At 42.2% G+C, this 21,351-nt stretch overlaps 1 protein-coding gene across 1 annotated transcript in view; it reads right to left on the bottom strand.

Annotated features, from left to right (window-relative positions):
• The window catches only part of Lonp2 (lon peptidase 2, peroxisomal), a 91,115-nt gene that overhangs the window by 5,073 nt on the left and 64,691 nt on the right, over positions 1-21,351 (bottom strand). The window contains exon 12 of the mRNA XM_021220133.2: positions 2,071-2,213. Coding sequence (XP_021075792.1) covers positions 2,071-2,213 — 143 coding nt within the window. The remainder of the gene's footprint in view (positions 1-2,070; positions 2,214-21,351) is intronic.

Below are 21,351 nucleotides of genomic sequence, written 5' to 3'. Positions count from 1 at the left end.
TTCTTTTCATTACATGGCTTCTTTCCAGGGCTGAATGAACTAGCCCTAAAGAATAATCTTCAGAATGCAAAGTCATGTTTAACATAAGCCATTTGTTACAATTTTATTAGCCGTCAATCACATATGTTGCTTCAAGAAACCAGGCAAGGGGCTGGAGCAGTGGCTTAGCAGTCAAGCTCACTTCTTGTAGATGATCCAGGGTCAGCTACTAGCACTCACCTAGTGGCCCCTAGTGGTGTATATATATATATTTTTTCAGAGAAAACACATAACACATGAAGTTGAAAAAGAGACCAGGCTGGGTAAAGAACTTGCCCCACAAATCAGATGACCCGAGTTCAGTTCTAGGCTCCAGTGAAAAGCTGAGTATGGCAGTGTGAATCTAACCCAGCACTCCTACAGGAGATGGGAGGCAGAGGAGGAGAAGCTCGCAGACCAGCTGGCCTGACGTGTGGCATCAAAACCAAGAAGGACCCTGCCTCAAAAACAAGGTGACTCAACAACTTCAAAGCCCTGGTTACTCACCAGCACTTACTAACTTCCCATTACGATTACTGATTTGTGGAGTCACCAGTTTTAGATGGTTTTCTTGGGGCTAGGGAGATGGCCCAGCTGGTAAAGGTGTTTGTTGCCAAGCCTGATGACCTAACTTTGATCCACAGAAGAACCCATATGGCGAAAAGAGAGAACTGATTCCTGAAATCGCCCTTTGACCTCCACAAACATACCGTGGTATGTGCCTGTGTGCACACACAAAATAGACACAAACCTTTTCAGAATGTTTTTCTCACTATGTATCAAATTAAAATAAAAGTACCTCAAGTTCACCCGTCTTCTAAGGCTTTATGTGTGTTAGGCAAGGAGTGTACCACTGAGCTCTAGCCCCAGCCCTCAAGTTAATTTGTTACCTTCCCACTCATACACCAGTTAGGCTAACATGCAGACTGAGGAAAAGCTTAATGAATACTTGACAAGGTCTCTTAGTGGTTACATTTTTTTTTTTAAAGAAAGAACGGGAAACATTTGTGTATGTGTACATGTACATGCATGCCATGGCACATGTGTGGAGGTCAGAGGACAACTTTGTGGAGTCTGTTCTTGCCTTCTGCCATGTGGGTTCTGGGAACTGAACTCTGTCTGGATCGCAGACATGGATCTCAATCTTTATCTTGCCGAGTTGTTTTTCTAGCCCTATTGGTTTTAACACTTTGAAGACCAACACTTAAGGAATATTTGCATAATTGTGGCCAAGTTTATATTTGCTTTTACGTCACATGACTGAAACAGTGGTATATTCACATGTGCAGAGTTCTCTGTGACCTTTCTAGTCTAGGGCAGGACTTATGGTCCCACCAAGATTTTACACTCACGTTAGTGCCCACCGAGGGCTTAGAAGGGAGGCAGCAAATCAGCCCTGATCGCAACTTGAAAAACACAGACTGCTACCAGCTCTTACCCGTAGATAACCCTCAAGGGCTAAACTATATGCTGCTCTATTTCTGTTACTGTTTTTTTCTGCTTTTTCCTTTCCTATGTCACCAAAGGCCAGAAAGCCAGTATGAGCTGAGGCAGCAGATGGAAGTTAGCTTATAAACTAGGGTGTTGAAGGCATTTGTGGTGTTTAGATGTTGAGGTGATTCACAGGTAAATTCCTAGGAAAGGTTTGTAAAGATGTCTATGAGATCTTAAATTGTGCATAAGGCAGTGTCTCCAGCAAAAGTTCAAAATCATTACCAGTGATGATGGTTTTTCCCAAGGGCTTACAACAAAGGGAGAAGAAAGACTCCCCGCACTCATCTACAGTGGCCGTGTATTAGGCTCTGGCGTAGGCAGATCAATGAGCATAAGCACTCATGAAGTGCAGGGATGACTTGGTCAAGCCAGCCTGGCTGCCCACAGGAGGTCATGACTTGGGTCACTTCCATTCAAGAGCCACACTATCACATTAAGCACCGAAGTGCAACAACACACAGGGAAAATTTCCATTAAAGACAGAGCTTAGCTTCAGAAGCCCAGCTCTAGCTGCCTGACATCAAGCACCAGTGTAAACACAGATATGAGAGCCATCACCTCCAGCTCATACAGTGGCGGCCCCAGGATGTCTTTCAGGGCATGGGAGTCGATCAGAATTGGCATTTCAGGTGGCAGGGCCAAGTCTGCAGTGTCACTGATGGATTCAGGTTTTGGATCTTCCAGTACATGTTCTTTGCAACCTAAGAGAAACATTGATTTAGAAATTCCAAGAGAGCTGTTGGTTTGAAAATTCATTACTAGTAAAGAGAAATGGGAGGCACAGTGAATGCCACCAGATTAATCCTTTATGTGTTTATGGGCACAGACCTTTTACCTGTACACAGGCAGAGGAACTGGTCTTTCAAAACCCTTAGGGAGTATTTGCCTATCACCCACATGACAGCTCACAACTTTTTTAAACTCCAGTTCCAGAGGATCTGATGCTTCTTCTAGCCTCCTCAAGTGCCAGGAACATATGGGCTGCATAGACATTCATGGAGGCAAAAAAGGCAAAACATCCATGCACATAAAAAACTAAGGAAATGACCCCGCCCCAAACCTCTATGGTGCTGGTGAGATGGCTTACTAGGTAAAGGCGTCTGCAGCCACGCCAGACAAGTTTGGGTCCCAGTCCCCACATAGTGGAACAAGAGGACCAACTCCTTTAAATGAAGTAGTCCTCTGACTCCTGTGTGCATGTACACATATACACCCACACAGATTTTAAATTAATATACTCATTTTAGACTCTCACTATGTATCTCTGGCTGGTGTGGAACTTGCTATACAGACTAGGTAGGCCTCAAACTAAAAGAGAACTGTCCATTCTGCATGCTGAGAACATGGTATGTACTATCATGGTAGGCATAAAAATGTTTCAAGACTGTAGAAAACTGTGCCTCTCTTTGTCTCATAGCTAGTGTGACTCATAAACTAGAGTCACCTGGGAGGAGGAAACCGCAAGTGAGAAATTGCCAGCATCTGATTGGCTTGTGGGCATGTCTGTGGTTTTGTTTTGTTGATAAAAGATTGATGTGGGAGGGTCCATCCTGCTGTGGGTGGGTGCCACCCACCACATGCCATCCAGGTAGCTGAGTGAGTGAGTAGGGTTCCCCACGGTATCTGTCAGCTCCATCCCCAGGTTCCTTCTGGAGCGCCTGCTCCAATTTCCCTTGATGATCGACTGTGATGTGGAAGTATAAAATAAACCCTCTCCTTCCTCAAGTTGAATTTGGTCATGGTGTTTATCACAGCAACAGAAAGCAAACTAAAACACTAGTCTTGTTTTCCCTTGGGCTTGTCTGGTCTGCTATCTTACAGTGTACTTAAACTGTTTCATCTTTTATGACCCCTTTCATACTCCCAGTGAAAGTGATTACTGTGCACACTAATAAGAAATACACAGTGATTACAGTTAGCTAAAATTGCATTATATATATTTATTTTGCCATGATTTCCTCATTCTTTTTCTTTTCTTTTTTTCTACTCTTACAGATCATGAAATTAAGGCACCCTCCTCTTAACTGTTCTTCCAAAGTGACTATCAAATACGTGTAAGAGCAGCAACCCCTACATTTACTGTCTCTTGCTAACTGGAGTCATTATAAGGAGATCATTAAATGACACAGGGTGACCTCTAGGGTGAAGGCTCTTCTGGCCATCTCTTCACACATGAATCATGGGTAACAGGAAACTTGCTGGCAAGAGGACAAGTTGAGCTATGAAAAATCTCAAGACCTTCACTACCTATTTCTATGGGGTTATAAGAATTACAAAGCATATCTGTTGTAGATTCCACAGTTCAATGCACACGAGCTGAAGCGTGAAGTCTCCTTACATAAGTCATTATAACCTTGCCTGTAATGCACATGATCATCCCAGGTTTGGCTCAATGGATCCTACAAAGTCTTTTTATCTTCCTAATTTCCTCCATAGAATTTCTTTAAAAAAAAAAAAAAGTGCAATGGTCGGCTATTCTGTGGCTTGTGAAATGGCAGACTTTCTGTGAGTGACTGTTTTCAGCAGCATTAGATCTTAGAGGAGAAGAGAAAGTAGGCATCATTTGTCATACAGGGAGAAAAGGTTACTGACCACAGAGTGCAAGGAAGAGACACAGATAGCTGTCGGCTGCCTTGCTGTGTGATATGCTCTGTGAGCTCTGCTGAGGTGGGGCTGCTGTTGTTGGATTTCATTTTACTATCACCAGACAGAATAAGGGCACATGGGTGAAGTTCAAGACAGTATGGAGCCATTGCCTGGGGACAGCTGACCTTTTCCAAGTGTAGCCTTGGGCTCAGCGCTTAGTGCACAGAGGGAGCAGGGGTAAGCGCTCTTTCCAGAGGATAGCCCTTTAGGCACTAGTAAGCTCAGAGCTCATCTATACTAAAAACGGTCCATAATTAAAATGTATGGCATGATCATCAGCATTTGTCTCTCTACTTTCTGACCACTGCAGGAGGAACCGGTCTCTGCTCTGCTGCCGTGGAGCTGCATGACCATGCCTTCTCCAGCTGCAAGCCAAAAGAAACCTCTCCTCCTATAGATTGCTTCTTGTCGGGTACCCACAAGAAATCTGGCAAAGTGGAGCTATTGTGACAAACAGGGCGGTGGTTGTAGAAGAAATCTGGAAGAATTTGGAGCACTGGACTAGAGATGCTATAGAATGCTGCAAGATCATGACCATTCTGATGGAAACTTGGACAACTACAGTGTTAATAGGAATGTGGAGAGAGAGAGCTGGGCTCATGAGGTTTCAGAAAAAAAAAATCAAAGGCTTCTGGAAACTGCACTAGGCCCTCAGTGTTACATCGGTCAAAGAATGTGACTATGTTCAATCTGTGTCCAAAAACTTTGAGTAAGGCTAAAGTCATAAGTAATGGTCTAAGTTTGAGGTGGAGGAGATTCAAAGCATAACACCCAGGCCCCAGCATGCTGACTGCTCACTTTGCCAGATTTACAAAACAGAGCAAAAAGGTATTTTAAAAGCCATGCAGTTTGGTGAGGAGAGTAAGTTTAAAACTGTGAAGAGAGTTAAAGTTGTGGGCAGGGATGGTGCTGACAAAGAGTGCACAATGGTTAGAGATTAGTGCCACTGAAGAGGGCAGAGGGACTTGGCATTACATGGGAAAATGGAAAGCTGCCCTGAAGTTAAGACCTCACCCACAGAGAGCTCCAGCCATATATCAATGCAAACTCATCTGAAAAGAGAATGGCTGAACAGAGGAAGCCTCTAGGACCAGGGGTACTCAAGAGAAATATTCCCAGGCAGAGGCCGCTAAAGCTGTGGTACAAGGTAACTAGGCTTTATCTTAAGCTGGTAGTGCAACTTGGCATCGTCTACATGGTACTGCCCAAAATGCAAGAATTATAGGCTCATAGAGGCTTACACCAAGATTCCAGAAAGCCACCAAAGGCAGGCAACATATAGTAACACTGACTTACTTCCCTGCATGGAGCTCCTGAGCAGACTGTGTGAAGCTGTGAGAGTGAAACCCAAGTTGTAACAGAGCCTCAGATCCCTGAGATGCAGAAAGGCTGAGGAAGGCTGCACTTAGAGAACAGTGCACTGTGGGCAAGCTGAGAGCACAGTGAGCCAGTGACACACAGAGGGTACTCGTGTTGCAAGAATGGAAAACTGCCTTTCTTAGGAGGTTGTGTGGGTGAGCACCAAAGGTCCAGAAAGCTGCTAAGCCCAGGCAGTATGTATCAAGGTTGGAACTCTAACCTGTAAGATTTAAGAAAACCTTTCCTCCCCAAGTTGCTTTTGGTCATGGTGTTTATCCCAACACCTCCCATGACTAGTCTTACATCTGCATATACTCCATACTGTCCTTGGCTCCTCATCTAATAGTGACTGAGGTCAAATGGGCCAATGTTATTAATTGGTTTGTATAAATTGTACAGAGTGGATGTTGATCTTACAGTTAATATTCCACTTAGGGAACAATAAAAAAGTGATCCCAGGTACCCCGAGTTCTTGGACTAAGGAACTATTTTCTGAACTGCACACTCAATTCTGCTGCATTAAAGTCCCATATGAACACTGCAAATATGCCAAGTGAAAGAATATAGCTGGGCCGGCAAGATGGCTCAGTGGGTTAAGAGCACTGACTGCTCTTCCAAAGGTACTGAATTCAAATCCCAGCAACCACATGGTGGCTCACAACCACCTGCAATGGGATCTGATGCCCTATTCTGGTACATCTGAAGTCAGCTACAGTGTACTTATGTATAATAATAAATATTAAAAAAAATCAGGCTATAGGAATTACAAAAAGTATAGCTGATAAAAAAATAAACCAGGCAAAGAAATAACTCCAGATGTGTACATGCCTGGGCAGTAACATAAGAAACACAAAACCCAAAGCCAACTACAAAACTGACTAATACAGCAGGAATGGTTAGAGTTAGTTAGATTAACTGTCAGTCAGAGAGTGACAGAACAGTTGCAAGAATGTTCAAAAAAATAAAAATAAAAGAATAAGAACCTGATTAAGACCTAAACAGCTGAACGAAACAAGGAACATGATGCAGGCTATAGGAATTATACTAAGACAGACGGACTGAAGACAGACCAATGAGGGAAATAAAGAAAAAAAAAAATCAGTCAAGTGAAAATCTGTGGAAAATGTCACCAATACAACAGATCAAAGAAAAAGTAAAATACCTGAGCTTAATGACAAGATGGAGTAACTGGAACCATCCAACAAGGACAAAGATAAAACAGTAAGAAGGTGACAGCAGGAGTTCCACATACACAGGGTCTCCAAAATGGATAATAGACACAGAAGGAGAATATAATTTTAGGGACACAGAAAACATTAAAAACTGTTGGGGTCTCTCAGCTTCTTGTTGCCGCCAAGTCTACCTTGCTGTTACACTAAAATCACTCTCTTTCAAAACACCAGCCCCCTACAGGCGCTGAAACCCACTAGAGAGTTGCTGTGTCTCTACCGCCTACCAAGAGGACCCCCCCTGTTCTCCCAGAATGCAGCATCCTTGGACCGCCTATGCCAACAGACATTCGTCCCTGCCTCGATCCTTGGACCTGCCTACGATCGGACCGCCGCCGGCAACTTCAAAGACTTAGGAGAGGGCTGGGGATCTTTCCATGTTATTTAAATGGAGTTCGGTTATTAAACTTCGGAGCCTTGAACAGAATTTTGTCTAGGCTTCCATTTTCCTCTTGCACATTCCATTTCAGCCAGCCCGCCTCTCAGGATGAACCCAGACCGGATTAAAGTGAGTTTTGTCAGAAACTCACAAAAAACCCTAACACTCTGGGCATGGTGGCACACACCTTTAATCCTAGCACTTGGAAAGCAGAGGCAGGCAGATCTCTCTAAGTGTCAGGCCATCTACAGAGAGAGGGCTGTGCAGTAAGACTCTTTCTGTCTCAGCAAACAAACATCATAACAAAATTTGGAAAAGAGATGCCAATGTAGGCACAGGAGGTATTTAGGACACAAAATAGTCATGACCAGAAAAGAAAAAGACCCCTTTCTGTCATATTATAAATGAAACACTACATATATAAAACACCAAAAAGTATACTGAAAGAAGCAACTGTGAAACACCAAGTCACACAAGGGCAGGCCTGTCAGAGTAACAGCAGATTAGTTAGCTCAGACTGTAAAAGCTATGAGGGCCTAGACGGAAAGGCTATACCAACAGAACTACTATATCCAGCAAATCTATGTGTCATAAATGAAAGAAAAGTGAAATTTTCCATGGAAAAAAATAGGCTAAAGGAATGTATGAGCATCACACTAGCTCTACACAGGTTATGTAAAGGAATCATTTGGACTGAAGAGAAAAAAAAAATGCACCCACAAGGTCATAGGTAACAATAAGCCATACAAGAATAATAATTAAGGAAGAGAAAAGAAAAAAAAAAAACAAACAAAAATCCTACAAAGTCATCAAAATAACAGAAGTCAATACATGCTTTCTCTAACTAGCTCTGAATCTTAATGGTGTCAGCTCCCCAGTTACAATGCACAGACTAGTAGAATGGACCAAAAGGCCAGAAATGTCTCTTTGCTGCCTCCAAGAAACACATCTAGCCATAGACAACAGGTACTACCTTAGAGTGAAAGGTAGTTCAAGCAAATGCAACTTGGAAACAAGCAGCTGGCACTGCTCTAGTATGTGATAAAACACCTTCAAGTCCAAGCTAGGAAGAAAAGATAGATTATGGATACAATCTATCAAGAGGCATTATGACTCTAAATATATGCCCTAAAGCAGATGGATTCAATTTCATGAACAAAAACTAATTAAAGATTAAACAGATTAAAGTTAGCACAACAAAGGTAGGTGACTTTAGTACCTCATTCTTATCAGTTGACAGGTCTTCCCAACACAAAATAAACAGACAGGACAGAGAGACTGCTCAACAGAGTACCAGCTGCTCTTCCAGAGATTCAGGTTTGGTTCCAGCAACCACACAACAGCTAGCAACCATCTAAAACGCCAGCTGCAAGAGATCTGATGCCCTTTTCTAGCCTCCACGGGCACCAGGCACACACATGGTACATAGTATATATGCAGGCAAAACACTCATACACATGAGATAAAAAATTAAAAATTAAAAACTAGAGAAATATGTGAATGAAATGATTATAGATAGACACTATAGTACATTCTATTGAAACACTGCAGGATATAAATTTTCTTATTTCTCTAAAATGCATTTGGACACAAAGCCAGTCTCAACAAATACATGAAATCTGAAATAAGTCTTTGTACTCATGATAATAGGATAAGACTACAAACCAACAGCCAGAGAAACTGTAGAGCATTTACAAACTCCTGGAGATGAATATCCTACTGTATGATGACTGGTTCTCTATAAAAATCAAGTACAAAAAACTTCTTAGAATCAAATGAAAATGAAAACACAAAATTCCAAAACCTATGGGATACAAGGAAAGCTGCCCTGGCAAAAGAAATTTATAGCTCTAAGTGTTTACATTAAAAAAATCAGAGAGGCTGCAAACAAACAACGTAATGAATGATAAACCTTAGGGCCCTGGGAAAATCACAAGACAAAAATCATGAAAATCAAGATCAGTGCTGAAACTATGATAGGGAAACAAACAAACAAAAAGACAAAGAACCAATGGAACAAAAATTGGTTCTTTAAAAATACTGACAAACCCTTAGTCAAACAAACCGAGAGAGAGAGAGAGAGAGAGAGAGAGAGAGAGAGAGAGAGAGAGAGAGAGAGAGAGAGAAAAGACCCAAATTAATAAAATTAGGGATGGTAAAGGAGTCATTACAATCAACTCCAGTGGAATTCAGAAAATCATTTGGTCTTATTTTGAAAGCATATATTCTACTAGATTGGAAAATCTACAAGAAATGAATGGATTTCTAGATGGATATGATACATAAAAATTAAGCCATGTTGAGATAAACAATTTAAACAAATCTGTAGCAAGCAGTGAGGCTGAAGTAGTAATTAAATCTCTCTCAACTGAGAAAAAGGCCAGGTCCAGATGGATTCACAGGAGGATTTTCCCAGACCTAGAAGCACTAACAATGATAAAGAAACACAAGAGACCTTGAATAGCCAAAGAAATCCTGAGCAAAGAGAATCCCGCAGGAGTTAAGAGCACACTTGATTTTAAGTTATATTACAGAGACATAATATTAAAAGCGGCATGTCTGGGAAGGTAAGACAGCTCAGAGAGAAGCATCTGTCACTTTGATACCCACTACCTATGTAGTAGAAGAGGAGAGCCAACTCCTAAAATATTATCTTCTGACCTTCATATATGCCTCATTGCATGAATGTGTATACACACACACACACACACACACACACCCCCCAAATAAATAAAATATAGTGAAATAACTGTCAAAAAAGCATGGTACTCTTGACAAAAACTGGCCATAAATTAATGAAGTTGAGGACTGAGATATAAGGTCATACAATTACAGCCTCCTGATTTTAGACAGAGGCAGAAATACGCTGGAGAAAAGAGCAATTTCAATAAACGATACTGGGAAAACTGAATAGATGTGCAGAGGGATGAAACTAAGTCCTTACCCTCACCATTCACAAAATCAGCTCTAAACAGATGAAGAGCCTCAGCGGGAGACTTAAAACTCTGAAACTGCTACAGGAAAAAGCAACAAGTACAAGCCAAGACACTGGCTTTATGTAAAGACTTTCTTAGTAGGCTCTGATAACTCAGGGAATAAAGCCAATAATCAACAAATGGGATCTTGTAAGATTAAAAGGGTTTTGTTTAGCAAAGGCAACAGATAACCCAGTGAAAAGGCTGCTTATGGAGTAGGAGAAAGTCTTTCCCAGTTACGTATCTGACAACAGAGTACTGTCTAGTATATACAAAGATCTCAAGAAACTAAACATAAAGAAAACAAACAGCCCAACAAAGAACTAGGTCACAGAGTTACCAACCTAGAAGGCATTCCAAAGGATGCAATAGCAGCACCTCCAGCTTGGCGGCAAACAGCATCTGACTAATTAGACTAAAGGCCTGCTCAATAAGAGGGAAGTCATGCTTATTACTGAAAACCTAGCCAACTACCACTGGCTGGTGGCGTCAGGAACCCAGAGGACTGACTACTGCCACTTTTCTAAACCAGTACAATTTCTAATTTCATTCTAAATATTTATCCTTCCATCCCTAAATGAGCATAGGTCTCGCCTCTCAGCAAGAAGCTTCTTGTACAGCAGAAGGAGACTATTATAGAAATCCACAAGGGTGCCTAACCCTAGTAGATACATTAATTAAACCTGTACACCCAAGGCTCAGGGAGCAGAGAAGAGGAAGCAGAAAGGCTGTAGGAGTTGGGATCAGCATGTCTGTTGCGACATAATGTCTTCTGTATGACAGGGAAGCTGTACCTATGGTGTCTCAAAAGTATGGTTGCCTAAACACCACCAGCACAGCACCCCCAGTCTGTAGCCAATGTGGATGGGAGTAATCTCAAAGACCTATCCCCTGACGACGAGCTATACATAACTAATGGCTGTTAAGGGGAATCAGTATGCTCTAAGAATGAGCCCCCTGATTAGCCTCAAGAAGTCTGTTAAATACACACACATGAACAACTCTAAAAGGACACGGGATGCATTTATATAGTCGTATGTATGTATACATAAAAACAAAGAAGCCATGATCTTGAAAGGAATTGGGGAGAAATGGGAAAAGTTGGTAGGGGGAGATAAAGGGTTGGAATATGGTACTCATGTACTCGCAAAAGAAATCCTTTTAATAAAAAAAGGGGGGGCATGGAACCGAATAGAGTTCTCAAAATGAAATATAAATGGCTAAAAAATTTTTTTAACATTTCACCATCAACCATGAGGAAAATGAAAATTAAACTAAAGCTGCTTTGAGATTCTGACTCAACTCCAGAACGGCGACCATCCAGAAAGCAAGGACGACAAATGTAGATTAGTATGTGTGGGAAGGGGAGCCCTGCCACAGTTGGAGGGAGGATAGACTAATATGGCCACTGTGAAATTGAGTGTGGCATGTCTCTTAGCTGGAAATACATCTATATATATGACTGAGCTATATTGTTATTGAACATATAACTCATATACTCAAAGATCACACATCCCCTACAGAGGTATATGTACATCCATGTTCTCTGCTGAAATGTAATCAGCCTAGATACCCATCAACTGATGAATGGATAATGGATGTTGGCATATATGTTCACAACTGTAAAGAAAATGAAATTGTAAAAGATACAGAAAAAGGGTAGGACTGCACAATTATACTAAGTAGCCCAGGAAGATATACAGCATATATTCTCTCTCACATGGATCCTGGCTTTGTACTTTTATCTTTCTGTGTTAAACCTGGAGTATCTTATAAAGTGTTGCTCATGGCCTCTGCCTCAGTTCCAGCCTCTGGATTATTGCCTTGAGCTCCTCCTGCCCTGACTACCTGCGTGATGGACTGTGATGTTGAAGTGGAAGAAAAACACACACTTTTCTCCCCAAATAGCTCTGGCTATGTTCTCATCAGGCCAATCGAGATTCCCAACTAAGGTGCACCAGGAAAGATTTGCTTCCCAGTACAAGAGTGGCACACAAGTTACAGGATAACCATCAACTTCTTGATTGGATTTGAAGCCTGTTCCACAGGAAGGAATTTATGCCTGACATCATAAACCTAATTACAAGTCCCTGGCTTGGGAAGTGGTAGGCCTTATAAGTAACTTAGCACTTTTGTTACACTTTGGCCAGAGAAGCTTCTTTTGCAATGGCTAACAGTTAGTACAGAAACCTGTTAACTGGTCAGACTGTTGAGCATAGTGACTGTTAAGTGCTCAGTCCTAAACTGGATGTGTACATCAAGCTTGTGTTGTGAAGTGCTGTCTTATGGAGATGACATGGCACTTTGGGACACATGGCAGCTATAGTTACCCACACAAGATCAAGCCAAAAAGAGGAAGTTGGCATCCCTGCAGGCAGTACTCACTGGACTCTGCGCATTAAAAACAAAAGAGGGTGTGCGAACAGGAAGGGGATGTGTCTTAGGTGCTCTAGAAAGGGTGAGAGGGGAGATGGGGTGGATGTGATCAAGGTTCATTGTATACACGTGAGACTGTCAACAAATACAGCAAGTAGGAGAAAAGCAAGGTCTATCTCACCCAATACACTCCCCCATTTAAACTGGTTTGAAACCAAAAGGAAGTTGAAGTTTTAAAAACTGATTTACTATCTTAGACTTTAAAGTCTAAGAAGCTAATTCAGGATATAGCTAAGAGTTCAGAGAAAAATCAAGTCACTGAACTGCATTAGGTAGCAGGGAAGCACACAGCACAAGGTGCTCCAGTGTGGATGCTGGGAGTTACAGGTGCAAGGCACAGCAGGATGTAGGTGACTTGCCCAGGGACCAGGCACACTCTGGAGCTGTGGGAGGAGATGTCAGGCTTTTCCCAAGCAGCTGTCTGAGATTGCAGAGAGACTGGGATCTGCCCTCTTCACCTTTCCCTCTGCCACAGAACATGATTTTGATAGAAGCAGGTCCTGGAGCTATGGAAAAGTCAGGAGAAAGGCAAAGCAGGGGAGGTACCAGAAGGTGAGGAGGGAGGGGCTGGCAGCATAACTCAGCTGCTAGGTAGGTAGGGTACCTGTCTAACACATGCAATCCTGGCTTTGATCCTAGTGACACATACAAAGAAAAAAGTGTGGTGACACATGCCTGTAATCACAGCACAGGAGGTGAAGGTCAAAGTATGCAAAGTACGAGGACACAGAATGAGTTTCAGGCTGGCCTGGGTTACAGGAAACTGTTGTTAATGGGTGAGGTAAAGAGAAAAATTATAGGGTATGAAGCCTCAAGAAATTATAGATCTCTAAAAACCCAGAGAAATGCCTTTCAAATAAATCTTCCATGAAAATGGCATTCCTTAAGGTGATCTACCTTGTAGGCCAGGAGTGTAGAAAGCTTATTACTGTAAACAAAAATTTCTGAAAAGAAGTTGTGTCTGGCTAGGAATAAAAACCTCCTGGAAGAAGTCTGTGGAGACTGACAGACCAACTGGAATGCCAGTCCTGTGGCGAGATTGGGATTCCGTAGGTTCAGAGGCTAATTGCTTTATCTTGGGATAGTTTTAATTTTCTGGAACAGCCATTTCTCGCTGGACTCTGTATCTGAACTAACACTTTATGATTAATCATCATCATCAAAAACTCTTAGAAGCTATTAACTTATTGGAAAACTAGCTTCCACTAATCCAAGAGCTATGTCATCAAATAACATCTTGAACCTACAGAAAAGAGTCCCCCATCTTAATGTATCTGCCTCTATGGTATAATCACCAATGTATTTTAAAGCTGGCTTAATTTATGATTTTCTTTGTTGTATACAATGATAAAAACCCTGTGAAACTGCTCCTACATTGGAACATGGAATTTTCGGCAACATAATCTGTGTTTCTGAGCCATGGTTACTCATAACAGTTCTGAAATAAATTATCTGCTATTCCCTTTAAGAAAAGAGTTGTGGTGTGAGCACTAAAAGACAGCCCTAGGAATGGACATCCGCACATCCCAACTAGGTGGGTCCTGGGGGGATGGAGCTCAGGTGGTCAGGCCTGGCAGCAAGCACTTTACTCTGAAAGCTACCTTCCAGTCCAGTATATAAGACTTTAACTGTGATGAAGGCCAGTTTGCTTTCATTTTTTTGTTCCCTGTTTCTGATGTCCACAAACCCAGTCAACTATATCATTAAAAGTTCTACTAGGGTTCTTTAAAAAATAAGTTTTATAGCATTAGCTCTTTATCTTAGAGCTAGGTCCATTTCTAGTTAATTTTGGTGTTAAGATTCCAAGCAAAATTATTTTTTTGGAGGCACACTGACATCAAGTTTTCCCAACACCATTTGTTGAAGAACATCCTTTCCTAATCAAATGGGTTTGGAAGCCTTGCTAAAATGCAACTCACCACCCTAGCATTTGTTCTTTATATCTCCATTTTATTACAATCGTCTGTATTTATGTTCTTAGACCAATAATACTATTTTAACTACTGCGCAATGTAGCAAGTTTTGAAGTCAGCGAGCCAGAGTCAGAAAAAAACGGCTCGGCAGTTCTTTAAAAACGGCAACACAAAATACAATGCATCTCGTGATTCCATTCCTACATACACTGCACATCCAAAGAACTGAACATGAGGACTTCATGTGCACAGCAGCCTTATTCTCACAAACCCAAAAAGGAACTTTTTTCTTCCTCCCCAAGATGTATCTAATCCTTCTTTCAATTCTATGTGATTTGAAGAGTGTCTTTTTCATCTCTTTTAAATAGGCTGTTGCATTGGGTATGGGGTTACATGTCTATAACCCCAGCAATTGGTAGGGTGAGGCAGAACTGTGAGTTTGAGGTTAGCCTCAGTTGCATAGTGACACAGTAAACTCTTGTTTCAAAATCAAACCCTCAAACCAAGGCAATTAGATTTTGGAAAGAACTGCATAGAGTCTGTGGCTCAATCAAATCCGAGGCATCCTAACAATGTTATGCTTCCTGAGCACAGGACTCTCCGGGTAGCAAACTTCTTTTCAGAGTAACTGACTAAGCCTGTCTTAGCCACACTGGCTTTGTAGTTCCCCAGTCAATTGCTGGTGGTTCTTCCAACAGAGCAGCTGAGCTAGTTAGTTTTTGTCAAATGGTACAAACTGGAGTTACCTTGGAAAAGAAGCCTCAGTTGAGGAGCTGCTCTTAGCAGACTGGTCTGTGGGGGCATCGGCTTGATATGTGAGTGGTGGCACCCTTGGGCAGGTGGCCCTAGGCTGTGTAAGAAAGCATCTGAGCAAGCCATGGAGAGCAGTTCAGTAAGCAGCAGTCTTCCATGGTTTCACTTTCATTTCCTGCTTCCAGGTTCCTGCTTTGAGTTTTTGCCTTAGCTTCCTTCCATGATGAACTGTGATTTGAAAATCAACCTTTTCTCCCCTCAGATTGCTTTTGGTCATGGTGACCATGTTGGTTTTGGGAAGGATTGTGGAAGGATTTTGGAACTTTGGGCTGGAAAAGCCACTGCTTAGAGCTTAACTGTTACGGAATGTTGAGAGATAAACAAATAATGGAGACCTGGCTTGTGAAGTTTTAGAGGGAAGCAAAGTTTCAACAGGATCATTCATGTGACACACTGTAAGTGGCTTTCCTGTGACAAATGATGTTAGATAGATCACTTGGGCTAAAGAATAAGCTGCCATTAATAGGAGACTAAAGTTACTGACATGAAATCTTCTGGGAAGTGTTTCCTCAGGGTCAGCACAGACAATCTGTGGTCCAGAGCAGGCTGTGGATACATCTCAAGCTGGCATCTGAGCCTGGTACTGTGTAAATGCCTCCCATATGGTACTGCTGGTTTTGGTAGCAGGAAAGCTGCAGGGCTGAATGGGTCATGGAGAGCCACAGAGGCTTGGCAGTTTAAGGGATCAGGAGAGGATATGGGTGAAGATGCAGCCTCTGTTGCACTGTATATACTTCAGCATACTGGTGATGCCAAGACCATGGGGTGACAACCAAGGACAGTAACATGCATGCAGTGGAACTAGACTGATTCTATGAGATAAGCTGTGTATACAGAGGATAACTGCCCAAGTCTTTTGGAGCCCAGAAGATAGTGAGTCCAAGTTGTGGAACACTGAGCTATTTCTACTGTTGGGTTTTGGTTTTGTTTGTTTTGATTAACTATACTCTCATTCTTCTGTTCTAAAATAAGAAAAGTATACAACTTATTTTGGATTCACAGAAGCTCATAGTTAAAAGACTGACTGGATTTTTAAAGAGGGGTTAAGACTTTTATATCTCTTAAAGTTCTTAAAGACCATATAACTTTTAAAATTTAGACTGGTTTTATATTAGGATATAAATATAAGCAAGATCTTGGGGACAGAGAAAGGAATGATTATGGCTTAACAGTGTCAGTCAGAATGTCAAATGCATAAGGACCCAATTGTGCTGGTGAGGTTTGTCGTCCTGACACAAACTGAGATTGCCAGGAAAGAACCTCAATCAAGGGTCTGCCCTCATCAAGCTGGTCAATCAAGGGTCTGCCCTCATCAAACTGGTCCATCAAGGGTCTGCCCTCATCAAACTGGTCTGTGGGGACATTTTCTTATTAATGCTTGATGTGAGTTGTGCTATCTCTGGGCAGGTAATCCTGAGGTTATATAAAGCACGCTGTGCAAGCCACAGAAAGCAAACCAGTAAGTAGTGTCCCTCTGTGGTCTCAGTTTCAGCCTTGAGTCCCTGTTGGGCTTCCCTGATGACAGACTACAACACATGCAAGTGTAAGCCATGTAAGCCCTTTCCTCCCCAAGCTGCTTTTAGTCATGGTGTTGATCACAGCAAAAGCACACTAGAATAGTAGCCAACCTAGAGCTTAGGGTGTCATTCTAGGATTTCAGAAAATTAGCAACAGCCTTTTGGTTTAGGGGTACGATCACCTCAAAAGCTACTCAACTGAAGGCTTTTAGAGCAAGTTTACACTTGGGCATCTTGACCATTCACTCACCCTGGTAGCGTGCATACGTCTACATGAATTCAGATCTTGTTCTGGCTTGGAGAGAAGGATATGGCCACTATAAAATCAACTAAGGTTTCAAAGATGGTTTAATCAACCTTGCTGTAAAAGTGAGACAACAGGGGCTAACAAGATGGCTAAGCAGCTAAGAGCACATGGTGCTCACGCAGAGGACCCCCATGGCCTCTAACTCCAGCTCAAGATCCAGCAATTTCTTCAAGCCTCCATGGGCACCCTCATACACATGACACTTACTTGCAGAGACAGAAACATATAAAAATACATTTTTTAAAGCTAGCCTGGTCTGCATAGCAAGTTCTAGGATATCCAGAGATATATAACAGAGAGACTGTCTCATTCCCTCTGCCCCCAATAAACATTTCAAGAGTGAAATGCTTTGAGCACTTGTCTAGCATATATGTGTGAGGTCATGAGTTTGAATCCCAAAACATTTAAAAAAGAGGAGATAGCTCAGTTAGTTACAGACCTTGTTGTATAACCAGGAGGACCTGAACTTATATATTCAACACACATGTGTGTAGTGGAGTGTCTGTGTTTTCACTACTAGGAGGCAGACAAGTGGTAAATGAACTTCATGTTTGATGAGAGGCCCTGTCTCAAAAAAGCAGGTGGAGAACAACAGAAGAGTTCTGGTGCTGTCTTCTGGCTTTCACAGACACATGCATCACCAACTCCATCTGCCTCCTCCACACACACAATTATTAAAAAGTGAGATATAAGAACATTTGTTATTTTAGAAGTGTGATGGTTCGTATATGCTCAGCCCACTGAGTGGCACTACTAGAAGGTGTGGCCCTGTTCAAGTAGGTGTGGCCCTTTTGGAGTAGGCGTGGTACTGTGGGTGTGGGGCCTTAAGAACCTCATCCTAGCTGTCTGGAAGCCAGTATTCTAGTAGCCTTTAGATGAAGATGTAGAACTCCCAGCTCCTCCTGCACCATGCCTGCCTGGATGCTGCCATGTTCCCACCTTGATGATACTGGACTGAATCTCTGAACCTGTAAGCCAGCCCCAATTAATGTTGTCCTTATAAGAGTTGCCTTGGTCACTGTGTCTGTTCACAGCAGTAAAAGCCAAACTAAGACAATAAACTAAGACAATAAGATAGCAGAATTGTGTCTTAAACCCAGACACTTAAATACAGAAGATATTTACAGAGGAATCCAGAAAGGGCAAAACTGAATACTTTTAAAAATCAGAAAAGCCTGAATATATCCAACTGCATAATTTGTGCTGTCACTTTCAGGTTAATCTTTTCCAGAAAACCCTCTCCTCAACTAAAGGAAGTGTGTCAAAGGAAACGGCAGTGGAGTTACTAACCAGGGCGGACCAAGCATCTGAGCCTGCACACTTGCAACTGTGGGCTTTGTTTTGTTTTGTTTTTCTGGTTTTCGGGCTTTCTTTTTGAGACAGGGTTTCTCTGTGTAGCCCTGGCTGTCTGTACCTCAAGGCCCACCTTGAAGATCTGTCTGCTTCTGCCTCCCAATGTTGGGATTGAAGGCCTGTGTTAGTTAACACAGTGGGCTTCAATTTTTTTTTTTTTTTAAAAGAAACAAGCTAGCCAAGAGCCTGGGGGGCTGGGGGATAGCTTAGTAAATAAGCAAGGCCTGAGGTCCAAATCTACTTGGAAATGATGATGATGAAGAAAGAAGAAGAAGAAGAAGAAGAAGAAGAAGAAGAAGAAGAAGAAGAAGAAGAAGAGGAGGAGGAGGAGGAGGAAGAGGAGGAGGAGGAGGAAGAGGAAGAAGAAGAAGAAGAAGAAGAAGAAGAAGAAGAGGAGGAGGAGGAGGAGGAAGAGGAGGAGGGGGAGGAAGAGGAAGAAGAAGAAGAAGAAGAAGAAGAAGAACAAGAACAAGAACAAGAACAACAACAACAACAACAACAACGACAACAGCGACAGTTTCAAAGGCTGGGAAGTCAGCTCGAAGCTGAAGGTGCTTGCCTCCAAGTCTGATAACCTGAGCTTCATTCCCTAGGCCCACTTGGAAGAAGGACACAATGCCTCAGATTGTCCTCTGATCTCCACGGGCTCTCAGTGGCATGGCATATATGTATGCACACATAAACACAATACCATAAAATTTTAAAATATTTTTCAAATATAAAAATATTTAAGCTAGGCGTGGTGGCGCACGCCTTTAATCCCAGCACTCGGGAGGCAGAGGCAGGTGGATTTCTGAGTTCGAGGCCAGCCTGGTCTACAGAGTGAGTTCCAGGACAGCCAGGGCTACACAGAGAAACCCTGTCTTGAAAAACCAAAAAATAAAAATAAATAAATAAAAAATAAATAAAATAAAAAAATATTTTTAAACTAGCAATAGATGGAGAAATCTAAGAATTAAATACCCTATAGAACCTCCATGCTAGTAATAGTTTTTTTCTTTCTGTTATTATTTTCTTCATTTGGGGTGTAATAAAACCTAAGTACTACTAAGTATGTTTTATTTCTGCTTACCCGCGAAGCATTCTACACAATAATCTCTGCAGCATAGCTGGAAGTAATGATGGTGAGTCACATTTGAATCTGCATAACAATTATGGAATAAAAATATCTGCAACCCACCTTTATCATTCATAATGAATTTAGATGTCTAAGTAAATTAATTTTTGTTTCAATTTATTAAAACCATTTTTAAAGCCACAGTATCTATAAAAAATGAAAGTCGGTGACATAAACTTTAAAAACTGGCATCCAGTTAATGCTGGTGGGGATGTAAATTAGAGGGTATAGAAATCCATATGGCAGTTCCTCCAAAATGAAAAGCAGAACTACTGAGTGATGCAGCTCTGTTCCCACATCATATACCACAAGGCCCCTACACACCCACTGCTGCAGAGTGGTCCATGATGGCCAAGTTACGGCACCAGTCTAGGTGCTGTCAACAGATGAATGGACAAGTTGTGGCACATGTAGTGGAGTTTTAGAAGAGTGATATTGTGTGGTTTGCTGGAAAATGGATCAACATGGGTCTTCAAATAAAGTAAAATGAGCTGGACTCAGAAAGCAGAAGTGGAGGAGAGGAGAAGGGCTGGCACAGGTGGGGACTCCACTAAGAACACATTGCACACTTGAGCTGCCTTTCTGAAACCCAGCATTACCATGACGCCAAGAGAGTTCTTGATGTATCTACTTCAACCAGAAGACTACACCTTTGCTATAAGTTCTACTCAATTTGCAGATCTGACTTGGAGCATAGCATACAGTAAGCACTCAGCAATCTAGTTGACTCAGTAACTAAATAAACCAACATACCCAAAGCCACATGATCCTGTTTGATACCAGAGTGAAGAATTATTTAACGAAATTTGTTTTCTATGGTTAAGAGTCAGAAGACACTCTCAATTGTTTGGATCAGTTTAGCTATGAAGACCATTCAACAAATCTAAGAAGCCCAATAGAACCCCAAGCATTCCTGTAGTTTAGTGGGGCTAGTTTTCTTTTCATTGCAGCTCCCATCCCATCTGCATACAAAGGCAACCACTGTTCAGAGCCAGGCCAGTACCCATATAGGAACAATTGGTAAGCTGGTGCAAACATCAGGGTGGGGCAGTGAAGCCGAGCCCTCAGACAGACAGCAAACTTGGTAAGGTCACTGGAGGATGGTAGGGGTTTCATCAACTCCCAAACAGGCTTCTGTCCCGGAACACATGACCATGACACCCCATGGAGAGGACTGTGACAATCAGTCATGAAGGGGCAACACCTGAAGCCCTTCCACATGCAGATGAGGCATCCCTAACATCTCAGACCAAGCCAATAGAAAGGATCTACCTTTGAACCCCACCCCACCCCAAAATGTATATAAGATCCTACCTTATATAAAACACATGAGAGTTAACTTCATCAAGACTGTCTGAGAGTGTCTGTCTATAGAGCTGTAGCACTTTGGGGAAGAGTTCTCTTCTAAAGCTTTCACTGCTGGAAGCTGCAGTCACTTCCCGATTGGTGGCCCCAATCTTAGTTCCTAGCCACCAAGCTGACAGCTTGTGGTGCCCCTGGTAGTGTCCCGCAGGAGCTACAGCAGCACATATAGATCTGACTCCAATTCATGGCTTGCAGCACCTGCTGTGTAGCGTCCTTCCCAATGGCACAGACTCTGGAGCAGTGGAGACTTCTGAAGACTGACTCCCCTTCCCCTTCCTTTGGAGAGTGCAACTCCTTAGCTGCTCAGGACAGGCTAGAGTCCCTCAGATCTCCGAAGATAGCGTCCAGTACACAGACTGGCAATCAGGCTCAGGAAGAAATATTTTGTATGTCTTCATGATATTGGCAGATGTGAATAACATTTCATTTC

This window comes from Mus pahari, chromosome 20 (genome assembly GCF_900095145.1).
Source record: "Mus pahari chromosome 20, PAHARI_EIJ_v1.1, whole genome shotgun sequence".
In the NCBI taxonomy this organism is placed as follows: domain Eukaryota; kingdom Metazoa; phylum Chordata; class Mammalia; order Rodentia; family Muridae; genus Mus; species Mus pahari.
This window is presented reverse-complemented; position numbering and strand designations above follow the sequence as displayed.